Here is a 12,935-nt window from a genome sequence, read left to right on the forward strand (position 1 = left end):
TAATCCCTAAAACCAAAAATGATTTACTTAAGTGAAGTTTTATAAACAAATTTCAAAAGGATCATGTGCTATGATGGGGGGTTGGGGTACTAGATGGCATCTCTTTGGCATCTCTTTGGGAGATCATAACCGAAACCGCCCAATCTGGTAACAATGACGGAGGGTCCCCCGGCAGGATCGGTGGATCTTCAGGGCTCAGGGCTCTCCCCTGGTACAGCATGCCAAATACGCTTTTACTTGATCAATTATTAGCTAAGTGTGAACTCTTGAATACAGGCAAGTTTAAGATTTTAGTAACATATACAGCACTGTAGTATTAAAAAGATATTCTTGAAAGCAATTCTATGCAAATGTGAACCTTGCCATGAAAGAAAAATTCACTGAAAAAGTTGTTTGTGTAGGCTTGTATTTTACAGTATTGTAAAAAATACTCAAAAATGTCTCTGTCAGCATTTTAAAAAATCTGTTTGATTTACGTCACACAAGTGAAGTTTTTTCCTCATAAACGCAAAACTGTCAAATCAAATTATTATGCGCTATAAACAGTCAACTCTTTTCCTTTTGATTAGTATTTTTTATTTTGGGTTGTGAAGCACCCTTTGGTTGTGTGCTTACATTTGTGTGTTTACAGCATGTATACAGATTGATAATTTTCTGATCCCTTAACCCTGTGGTTAATTGTTTGCAGTTGTTTTAATATACTGTTATATTTTGCAGTACATTCTCAGCTTCCTGTGTGTGGGTTCAGTAATTTCACTTTTATAGAAAGTAACAGGTTCTTTTCATTCCCTTTAAAGTGAAATAACTGAACATAAACATAAGAGGCTGAGAAAGAAGGAAGGACATTTCAGACATTTCATCAACATATACTCTTCAACACTAACCTTATACAACAGTTAACTTATACTCTGATTACTGTGTTTTGAGAATGTACAATAACCTGTGTACCAGCCAACCACTTTCCCTTTCTCTACATTTACATCATTTACATTTAGTCATTTAGCAGATGCTTTTATCCAAAGCGACTTACAAATGAGGACAAGGAAGCAATTTACACAACTATAAGAGCACCAGTGAACAAGTGCTATAGACAAGTTTCAGGTGTGTAAAGTCTAAGAAGCAAAGCATTAGTAATCTCTACCAGTTGACACTCGTACTTGATGTTTTTTCCTCATAAATGCAAAAATGTCGAATAAAATAAACTAAATATTTTTTTGTCCTATAGAGTCAACTCGTATTCTTTTGATTAGTATTATTTCTTTTGGGTTGTGCGGAACCCTTTGGTTGTGTGTAATTCACAGAATTTCTACAAATTAGTTTTTTTGGTCACATCCATAATGTGTGTTTATTTATTTATGTGTGTTACTCATTTAAAATATAAAACATGTTTACAGACTGATAATTTTCCGATCCCTTATCCCTTGTTTGCAGCTGTTTCAGTATACTGTTAACATATACAGTACATTCTCTGTCAATTTATGTTTCAAGTTTTTACTGCAAATGTCACATATTAGGCTGGAATTGGTCTAATTTCACTCCCACGTCTAACTATTTCTTTAAAAGATAACTTTATAACAAGATGTTATGTTACAAGAAATAACAATACAAAGAAACAAAGTGTTACAGACAAGTGCAATCTCAATAATTTATAGCAAAAAGGTCAAAAGTGGCAACAAAAGTAGTTCAAATGATGATATATTGCAGTCCCAGACTGGCAGAAACAATAGTTTTCTGTGGAGTACAGAGCAGAATTTAAATTAATCAGCTAAAATATGATCCCAATCAACTTGTGATGTAAAGTCCCATGTTTTTCTTCATTTCAAAGACATCAAACCTTTAAGCCAGAAGTTGTGGCTCATAATTGACCATTTAATTAAGTCATCAAATGCTTAGTTAGTGTGAAATGACAAGCATCAGATAAGGGGAAAAGATCTACACAAGATCACGCCACCCAATGTTTGAACTTTAATTACACACTTGTATGGTGACCATATTGTTTGGCACAGTTTCTTAAAACTATGCATTAGAAAATGCAATTTCTTAATTAAATTTGCTTCAGGACATTGGCAAGAGCAACCGCTGTTAGGGTTTTATTCATGTATGCATTACTAATAAAAATAGTAACTATATTTAAGGTTACTACACTGTAAAAAAAAACAATTACCTTATATATAAGTTTAATCAAATTAACATTTTAGTCATTTTAATTTGCATTACGTTAAACTTAAAACAGCTCATATGACTAAAAAGAAATTAAAGTTGAAACAGGGCAACTTATTTTAATAAATTAACATGAAAACATATGTTCTCATGACTTACTGATAATATATTTTTTTATCTCCTTGTCTTCACGTGGACTTCCTCTGGGTGCTCCGGTTTCCCCCACAGTCCAAAGACATGCTCTGTACTGTAGGTGAATTGAATAAGCTAAATTGGCCGTAGTGTATGTGTGTGAATGCAAGAGCGAATGAGTGTTTCCCAGTGTTGGGTTGCGGCTGGAAGGGCATCCGCTGTGTAAAACATATGCTGGATAAGTTGGCAGCTCATTCCGCTGTGGCAACCCCTAAATAATAAAGGCACTAAAAATGAATGAATGAATGATACAGCCACTCTAAATGTACAGTATAAGAAACAAAGTTGTTTGTCAGATTTTCTCAAAGAGCAACTAGTGATTTTGTTAATGCAACAGCCTAAAGTCACATATTTTAAGCAGACCTGGCAACTCAGCACACAGCTTCCAACTTACATTTAGTCATTTAGCAGACATCTGAATATTCTTTTATCTAAATTTATCTGAATCTTCTTACACATGAGGAACCTCACAAGCAATTTCTCAGAAGAGCCAACGATATCCGCAGCACACAGTGCCAAGTGGCATGAGTTATTATACAAAGTGCCTTTATTTATGGTTGGTTTTAGTTAAGTGCTTGCAGGAGCAAGCAAGAAAGAGAGTGTTTTAAGCTCTTTCTTGAAGGTTTGACTAGCTCAGCACAGAGGCTGAAGTTTTGCAGCTCGTTTCACCAGTGAAAAACAGAGAGGGTGAAGTTTCTGGAAAGCAACTTAGTATAAGAAAAGTGAATGTTAACCCAACAGTGTGAGTTTGGGGTGAGTTTGACAAACCAATAGTGGGTAAGATAGAATAAGTTTAACACGTCATCATGTTTACTATGAGCTTTTGTTATTTGTATTGCTCATTATACTGGTTTAAACAACAGTTCTGTCTGGTTCTTGAATCTGATTGGCTGATAGCCGAGCGATATTCCCATAATAACAGCACATGTACAGCCTTCTCACTCTTGTGTATTACTCCACCCACATAGAGTGGCAGCAGATTAATAAACCCACAATAGTTTGACAAATATTGCAGCTGTTGGACAACATAATGTACTTTCGTGGGGTTTTCAACTATGCAATTTATTTAAAGGGTAGTGCCTATTTTAGATATTCATCATTTTTGAGATACAGTGCGTCTGCATCCATCAGCCTGTCATTCTGAACAGAGCAAAGACAGTTGACATTGTCCATCCACAAGATGGCAACAGAAACCACATAATAAGCCCTTATAGGAAAATAGATCGGCGAGAATAGATATAGAGGAAATAGAGGAGAATAGATATATTGAAAACATTATAAAATTGGTAAGTGACATTCGTAGGTCGATCTCTTCCTTTTTTATATTGCAGTGCTGTATTATACCATAGTAATTGTAGAGTATTGAGTGTGAGATGGGATATCAAGAATGTATGTATTCCACTCTTTATATAACCTTGAGTTACTTTTTGGTTGGCCATCTGTTTGTTTCTAATGAGTCTACCGTTTTTGTTACTGCAGACTAGTTCAGTAAAAAGAAAAAAAGAAGAAATGTCCGCATGTGTTTATCGTTTTTCCTTATCGCAAACAACAGTAATCTGGTAGTGTTTGCGCTGCTTTGGCTTTGCGGGGTTAATTATTGTGATATCTCTGTAGACTGATGGCATTTCATGCCGTTTAGCCTTATAATCTTAAAATGTGAGCAAAATCACCTGTTTTGTCAGTACTTTAGACATTACACTAGAGAATCATTCAAATACTAGCTCTAAAGAGACATTGGTGAATTATTAACGACTTCTGCTGTTCTGACGTCAGCTGCAGATGTGAAGGAATGGTGGAAGAAAGTAGTTTCTCATACAAACGGATTTTGAGACTCTCTGTTTGATTTTCTTTTTTAAATACACGATTATGCCGTCAAACTGTTGTATAAACACAATATCACACTCGTAGCAGTGCGATATGGCTGTACTGTATATCATCACTGGTGAGACACAATGCACGCCCCCCATACACTCTTACAGGCACTCTAAAAAAGGAACATAACCATTTTTTAAAAAATGTCTGATGGTAAATCATACTAAACGTTTACTATTTTAAGTCTGTTAGGATTACCTAAATGATTTACATTTGCTAAATGCCAGAATAATGATAAAAAGTTTTTGGAGAATTTTTTATTAATTTCTAGACAGTCAAAAGTTTACGTACGTTTCCTTTGTATTTTTTTTTTTAGCTTTGCTTTTAAACTGTATAACTTTGATCAAATGTTTAGGGTATCCTTCCACAAGCTTCTCACAATAGTTTGAAGGAATTTTGGCCCAAATTTCCTCCTGACAGAATTGGTGTAACTGAGTCAGATTTGTTGGCTGTCTTGCTCGCACAAGCTTTTTCAACTCTGCCCACAAATTTTCTATAGGATTGAGATCAGGGCTTTTAGATGGCCACTCTGTTGTCCTTAAAGCACATTTTAACTAATTTGGCAGTATGCTTCGGGTCATGGTCTGTTTGGAAGACCCATTTGTGGCCAAGTTTTATTTTCCTGGCTGATGTCTTGAAATGTTGCTTCAGTATTTCTACACAATGTTCTTTCTTCATGATGCCATCTATGCTGTGAAGTGGACCAGTCCCTCCTGCAGCAAAACAGCCCCACAACATGATGCTTCCGCCCCGATACTTCACAGTTGGGATGGTGTTCCTGGGCTTGTAAGCTTACCCCTTTGTCCTCCAAATGTAACACGGGTCATTATGGCTGAACAGTTCAATCTTTTTTTCTGTCAGACCACAGGACATGTCTCCAAAAATTATTCTTTTCCCAGTGTAACTTAGCAAATTGTAATCTGGCTTTTTTGTTGATACTGGCTTGTTGATTTTCCCATGTTGTCACAAACGGAAGCAGTGTGTTTGAGGCTTTCCTTAAATACTATTCTACAGTTGTGCCTCAAATTAACTCAAATGCTGTCAATTAGCCAATCAGAAACTTCCAAAACCTTGACACTAGGGCTGTGCAATTAATCAAAAATCCGATTTCGATTTTGGCTTCTAACGATAATGAAAAAACATTAATCGAGATAAACGATTATTGCATCATATACCGTCCACTTTCCAGTTGTACACATTTGTTGCTCTGCAAAGCTCAGTTCCACGTGAAAATGACTAAAAACATGTACTGTAATGTAACGTTTGCAGCACGGGATGCGCAACATTCATGTTTGTTAAAAGCGCTAAAGAGCGCAGGTTGTTGTGTGTGTGCGCTTAGCCTCGGAAACGAGCAGAGCACACGCATCTAACGCCATCTTAATGTGAGCGCTTAAATGGTCAAATACATGCACATTTGTGTCAGAGCACTGTGTTTAGTGATTATTCATATTAACCCTCATTTGTGTAAACAAACAAGCTGAGAATCAAAAGACATGTGAAAGAGAAACCATATCAAAGCCGCACTATTCTTAATGTTCCTGCTGCCGCCTGTTTTTATTATTAATCAAACAACAAGGACAAAATCCCTCACTGCTCTTGACTGAAGGACTTTTGTAGCTGAAGTTTTTTTCTTACAGTGAAGATGCTTAAAGCACAGTTTGTTTCATATTTTTATTCTATTGTGTTTATTTCCCTTTCTTATTTACAGGGAGGAAAATAACTGTGCATATATACAGTTAAAGTCAGAATTATTAGCCCTCCTGAATTATTAGCAAACCATTCCCCCCAATTTCAGTTTAATGGAAAGATTTATTTTCAACCCATTTTTAAACATAACAGATTTAATAACTCATTTCTAATAACTGATTTCTTTTATCTTTGCTATGATGTAAAGTACATTATATTTTACTAGATATTTTTCAAGATATTAGTATTCAGCTTAAAGTGACATTCAAAAGCTTAATAAGTGTAATTAGGCAAGTCATTGTATAACAGTAGTTTCTTCTGCAGACAATCAAAAATATATATTTGCTTAAGGGGGCTAATAATATTGAGCTATTAAAATAGATTTCAAAATATTTAAACCTGCTTTTATTCTAGCCGAAATAAAACAAATAAGACTTTCTCCAAAAGAAAAAATATTATAGGAAATACTGTGAAAAATTCCTGTTAAATATCGTTTGGCAAATATTTGTATGAAAAAAAATTTCACAGGAGACGAATAATTTTTACTTCAACTGATAATCGTTTTGAATAATCCTGATTACAATTATGACCAAAATAATCATGATTATGATTTTTTCCATAATCGAGCAGCCCTACTTGACACCATCAGCTGAGCTTTTTCAGAGGCATAATAATCTTATTGTATGTAAACTTGACTTTCAAGAAAAGTTATAACAATTTCTCAAAAAATATATAATATCTCATTATTCTGCGATTAAGCATAACAGAAATAAATTTGATAATCCTAACTTACCTAACAGAGAAAAAGTTTACTTCATTTAATTGGTTATGTGCCTTTTTATACAGTGTATGTAAACTTCTGGTTTGAACTATATAAATATATAAACTTTAGTTAATTGCTTAATTTATTTTTCAAGACTTCACACTTAGATATTGCTTTATAATATTAGCAGGTAGCCAAAAGAGAACCCTGAGCTCGAAGATAAATGAGCCCAGGGCTACCGCCTGGTCAATGAGCATGTAAAGGTGTACGATATCAGGCAGTTCTCGAGAGCTCCCCCTGGATAAGGAGGAAAAGGGGGAGGATGGGGGATTCTTCAAAAAACGAAGATAAGGGAGTAATATTAGACGGGCTATTTATAGTGAGTTTGGATTAATCCAATTGGCTTACTAATGATTATGGATAGGAGAATAGCCACAATCAATCATATCACATGCTACTCTGGAAATTAGTTTGTGAAACTTCACTTATTTTATTTCAAAGTAGACTAATATTTTATTTCAATTAACATTTAAAGTTAATTGTTAGGGATGACACCGTGGCTCAGTGGTTAGCACTGTCGCCTCACAGCAAGAAGGTCACAGGTTCGGGTCCCGGCTGGGTCAGCTGGCATTTCTGTGTGGAGTTTGCTTGTTCTCCCTGTGTTCGCAGTACTGGGTTGCAGCTGGAATGGCATATTTATGTTATTTATGGAGATAGTTTACCCAAAAATGATTATTTCATCATTATGTACTCACACTGAAACCATTATCAACTTCTTGTGTTGAACACAAAACATGACATTCTAAAGGATGTTGAAAAAAGCAAATGACATCCATATAGGAATGAAAAAAATATATTATGGAAGTGAAGGGCTGGTTATCCAACATTCTTCAGTCAGTACATCTTCCTTTGTGTTCAACTGAAGAAAGAAACTCAAACAGGTTTGGAACAGGATGAGTAAATGATGTCAACGTTTTCATTTTTGAGTGAACTATCCTTTAAATTATTAACATTTTTAATAGTTGGACCAATAATCATCCTTGATACAAATCACTTACTTGCGAAACACTTCAAAACTTCCTTTTTAAACACTGCCTCTGTGTTAAAACAAGTATAGTATAGGATAAAAACTCTCTAGTGTCTCACAGATTTTTTTCCTCAGCTCAGAGCGTTCAGTTTGCACGGTCTCTCTGTATAGGAAGCACTTTGCTGCCTTCGCTTTGGGCCAATTTTACACGCCTGTTTGAAAGGACTTCAGTGAAGGGCAGTCTGGAAAGTATCAACACGACCAAACTGCAAAGAAGTCCCATCTGCTTATCTGAGCTAGCAAGCTGCTCCTCGAACAGCTGATGTTACGATTATCGGCAGCACATGCTATAACGTGGCCTGAATATCCTCCAGAAGCAGCGAAGATGGAGTTATGGATGGAGGGCATTCAATACCTTAACAACATTAAATAAAAAATGAGATAGCTTGTGGTGAAACTGGAAGACGTAATGCTCCGGCTAATGCTTCTGCAATACTTTTAAGTCATTTACAGTAATGGGTCTGAACTTTAAAAATGTCTTTTATCAAGTCCGTTGATGGATGTTTAATTGGTCACTGTAGCTCACCTGCAATGCCACGGGTCGTGGGTTTGATTCCCAGACGCACTGATAAAAATGTATAAATTTAATGCACTGTAAATCACTTTGGATAAAAGCATCTGCCTAATGAATAAATGTAACTCAAATGGAAGCTTTCAGATGGATGGTGAAAAAAACTCTTCAGGTTTTTTTTGTCATTTGTGCGAATGAGATCTGGAATTTAAAACCAGCTGTGTGACAGAAAACTAGAAGCCAGAAACATGTTTTAACAGTGGAATATTAACAAAAATATTTCTGTTATACAAGGTTAGTGAGGCAGGTAATGTTAAGGGGTGATGCATGTTTTTTTTTTGTCTGTTCTTTTTGGTTTTTCATGATGCCCGCATTAACTAGTTAGGCTTTTCATAAAGGAGGTATCAGTGAGATTTCAGCATTTTGTTGCCACAGGTCAAAGACATAAAATACAGGGGAATAAATCACTGGTTTATCAATGTGCTAATACCTCTTTTTATAAAGCAACAATGTAATAATTAGTTTTACTGAGGTTCAAAGCCATAATTTGTCTTGTTTCATTTTTTAACAGTCCGTCAGGAAACAAAAGCTATCATCAGTGTTGGGCAAGCTACTTGAAAAATGTAGTGAGCTAAGCTATTAGCTACACTACTTAAAATGTAGCTTATCTACACTAAAAGCTACACCCTGGGAAATGTAGAAAGCTAAGCTAAAAGATACTTTGCAAAAGTAGCTTAGCTACAATTAAGCTATTTTTGCAATTTTCATTTTTGAATCGAAGCAACTTAAATTATCATTCATATCTTAGTGATCATTAAAACTGTCAATGGATCATATGAGGCAGAATTGTTCAGTTCAGTTATAACAAACTATAGTATATAACAGCAAAAACTAAAAACCCAATAAAACCAGGTGTTATGCATTTAAAATACTACAGTAATGTATAGGAAAAAGGAAAAAATGTACGAAAAAGCATTACATTACACTAACTTACTTATTGTAGTATGATTAATAATAATAATAATAATAACTCCTCTCCCTCAGTCATCTTTCCATCAAGCAAGTTTCTCGTTTCAGCCCAATGATTGATTTGCAACATCACCGACCAGAGCGAGAAGTGGCAGTAACGCACCAAAAAGTTTGTTGTCAACAATCGTGAAACAGGAAAAAGAAGAAATTGTCATTCTCGCCATCATATGGTTTTACCTTCATTGGTTAGACACCGACCTCACAGCTCCGTGAATGTTGGTTCTGTCACTTATTGATCTGCGATCGGTAAAAGTAGCTTGTGTGGAAGCTACTGCGCTACTTGACTAAAAAATATCTTCGCTACTGAAAAGCTATTGGATTTATAAAGGAGCGACGCTACCACCACGCTACTGAGAAATGTAGTTAAGCTAGTAGTGTTGCTACCATGCCAGGCATATTAACTTTTCACATAACAAATCACATGATGCTGATTGGTTGATTCTTGTCACTTGGACTTGTAGCGACGCTACTGCCCAACACTGGCTATCATGATGACAAATTCTGTCATACTGATGAAAGCATTGTCTTTACGGCTTTGACAATTATCAAACAATTATGAAAAACAATTAGAGACAATGAATATAAGACAATTATACTTATCCTTATCAAGTATACACAGTTTATATATAGTATTTGTGTATATTTAAGTGCACAAATGCTTAAAATGCTCCAAGAGTTTTCATGCCAGGGATATTAACTTTCACATAACAAATCACATGATGCTGATTGGTTGATTCTTGTCACTTGGACTTGATATTTAAGGCATTGGTCAGTGAAATAGGTCCAAACTTTTGACTGTGAGTTTGAAGGTCTGGCTACACGAGACAAGCATAAGCCTGATCTTGTGTCTGCAACTGTGGAGTCCAGGGTCCACTGTCTTTCTAGACCTTAGACCTCATTTTTTTTAAAGCAATGAATATGCATAAAATCACAAATAAATATTTTTTTTATTTCTACATTTTATACACTTAAACACAGTCACTGTCAGTTATTCAATTATATATTGTTGTAGTTTTACCTGTTGCAGGTCATTTTGGTAACACCTTTGTAAGTGGACGTGTATCCACATAGCAAAATTTCTCTGGCCCAGCTCTGGCCTGCACAATTAGCTTTTGCTTGGAAAGACCTGGCTGGTAGAATTTTTTTCGTTACTCAAAAATGATTTTAATGTATTTTAAATGTGGGTCAAGAAAGGCCAAACTTGCATGGCCCACATATAATTTTTTTTAAACTTCCCATTTTCTGCTGGTTACAATTCCCAAATTTTTCATTGCCAATCTTAAGCCAATCACATATATCAATTTTTAACATCTGGGCCAAATACTACATTTTACATGTGGCCCAAGTTTTGTGTGCTGCCTTAAAGACGGTGCCACCTCTGCCAAACCTTGGCCATGTTTGGCCCAAATGCTGCATGCCAGTGCCGAATGAATGCCTGCTGTGCCAGCTTTATGCCAAATCTGGGCAAGAATTCTTTGCTACCTGGGTAGTTATGTCTATGTCTGTTACAGTCTACTCACTAGAAATAACTACATGTCCCCTTAAAATTGAAGTGTTCAACTGAAAAAGCCTCTAAGTGCCATCTGAAATTTTCTTCTAAAATTAGCATTTTTCTTAGCTTCCTGTGTGTGGGTTCAGTAATTTCAATTTTATGGAAAATAACAGGTCCTTTTCATTGCCTTTAAAGTGAAATAACTGAACATAAACATAAGAGGCTGAGAAAAATGCTCCTTTTAGAAGGACATTTCAGACAGCACTTAGAGACTTTTGCATCTATACTCTTCATTCTAACCTTATACAACTTATACTCTGATTACTGTGTTTTGAAAATGTACAATAAAGGGAAGAGCTAGAAAAGCAGCAATTAAAGATATCGTAGTGGCGTCTTACCAGCCATGTCAATTGCAAATGGTCTGTCGGCCTTCCAGCCTGTGTACCAGCCAACCACTTTCCCCTTCTCCACCAGTGGACGCTCGTACCTCCGACCTCCGACAAGTCCCACAGGCCACACTGACACTCTCCTAGTTGAGCGCATCTGCAAAAGACAGTGCAACGGTAAATTTTCACAATAAAATGCCAATAACTAGACAACTTGGCGTGTTACAGTACATCTATGTATCTTTAGGCCTTTATTGTTCAGTTAGGCTTCTTTTGGTGAGGTTTATGTAATATGTGTAGATTACTGTAAGTGCACATGCTCAACTGGTGACTTAATTTGTTTATTAAAGGGTTAGTTCTTCCAAAAATGTAAATTCTGTTATTCATTTCTTTCCCTCATATTGTTCCAATCCCCTGAGAAGTTTGTTCATCTTTAGAACACAAATTAGGATATTTTGGATGAAATCCAAGAGCGCCCTCATCCTCCATAGACAGCAATGGTTCTGAGACGTTTAAAATTCAGAAAAAGAGCCAAAAACATTCTCTAAACATTTCAAAGTACTTGAGCAGTTCCAAAAACACTTTTGTGCAGCAAAAAAAAATAGAAATTCTTCATTCTGATTGGATGAAGGGTGTGCATTATTTTCGTTAAAATGCTCAGGTAGTTCCAGTAAGTTTTGATCACAGTTCGAAATAAATACGCTTCTCCCAAATGTTTGCAGTTACCATAGCAAATCAATGTGCTCCATAAAATTAGAAAAATACTCATCAATTATGCCACAAAATCAAGTTTTACGAGTTTTTCAAGCTGCGCGTTGTGTGGTCCATCATCTCCATGTCATACATTCAAATCCTTTAACACACGGCAAGCCATAGATCAAGTTTACTATGGGCATTACAACAATTCTGTTACACTGCTGACTTCAATGGCAATATGTCGTAGTGCCCATTTTGACAATGTTTTTTTTTTTCTTTTTTGGACACTGAACATGCCAGAACTAAGGATGGTGAGGGAGCTCTAAGATATTATCTTAAATATCCTAAATTATGATTTGAATATGAGAGGATTTGAACAACATGAGGGTGAGTAATTAATAAAGGAATTTTCATTTTTGGGTGAAATAACCTTTTAAATATAGCTAGTAGTTTGAATTGCTGGCAACCTAAAAGCACACAAGACGAAGGTGGCTAATGAGTAAAAAAAAAGTCAATAACAACACAATCCACAGAAGAATCATCATAAAATGAAGACTGATTAAAAACATTAAGCTACAGCTTTCAATTCGAGCTCTAGTCCTGACAACCATACAGAGTACTTCTATTATTTTTAAAGGAGCGAATATAGTATCACATCATGGCTTATTATAAAATCCTGGCTCATTTTCAGCATAAATAAGTCAGTCCACCTGCATTCAGCTGGAGCCAGCATGCATCGCTCTTCAGTTTCATAAACACTATCACATCTGATTGAACCACCCGGCAACACTAAAACTGTCATTTCCAACAAGATCCCATCTTCCTTGAGGAATTTTAAACATGCTGCTACTGAAAGAATCCCCTTTCTCATCATTCCTTCATATATAATACAAAATAAAAACTATTTGCCACTGGGGGGAATGAGCGTTGCTGCGATTCCTCAAACAAATGGTCAGAGTAGCCTTTGAATATTTAATGGTTGTGCTATTTATGTGAGTGCAGCACGAAGTCGGGTAACGTTGTCTGTGGCTGCCGGCCGTATGCAATGGACAAGCTTTGAA

General features: G+C 35.8%; 1 protein-coding gene across 1 annotated transcript in view; it reads right to left on the minus strand.

The window, feature by feature from the left end:
* The window catches only part of b3gat2 (beta-1,3-glucuronyltransferase 2 (glucuronosyltransferase S)), a 50,723-nt gene that overhangs the window by 26,027 nt on the left and 11,761 nt on the right, over positions 1 to 12,935 (minus strand). Inside the window, exon 2 of the mRNA XM_056470417.1 lies at positions 11,191 to 11,335. Within this exon, the coding sequence (XP_056326392.1) occupies positions 11,191 to 11,335 (145 nt within the window). The remainder of the gene's footprint in view (positions 1 to 11,190; positions 11,336 to 12,935) is intronic.

This window comes from Danio aesculapii, chromosome 13 (assembly GCF_903798145.1).
Source record: "Danio aesculapii chromosome 13, fDanAes4.1, whole genome shotgun sequence".
NCBI lineage: Eukaryota > Metazoa > Chordata > Actinopteri > Cypriniformes > Danionidae > Danio > Danio aesculapii.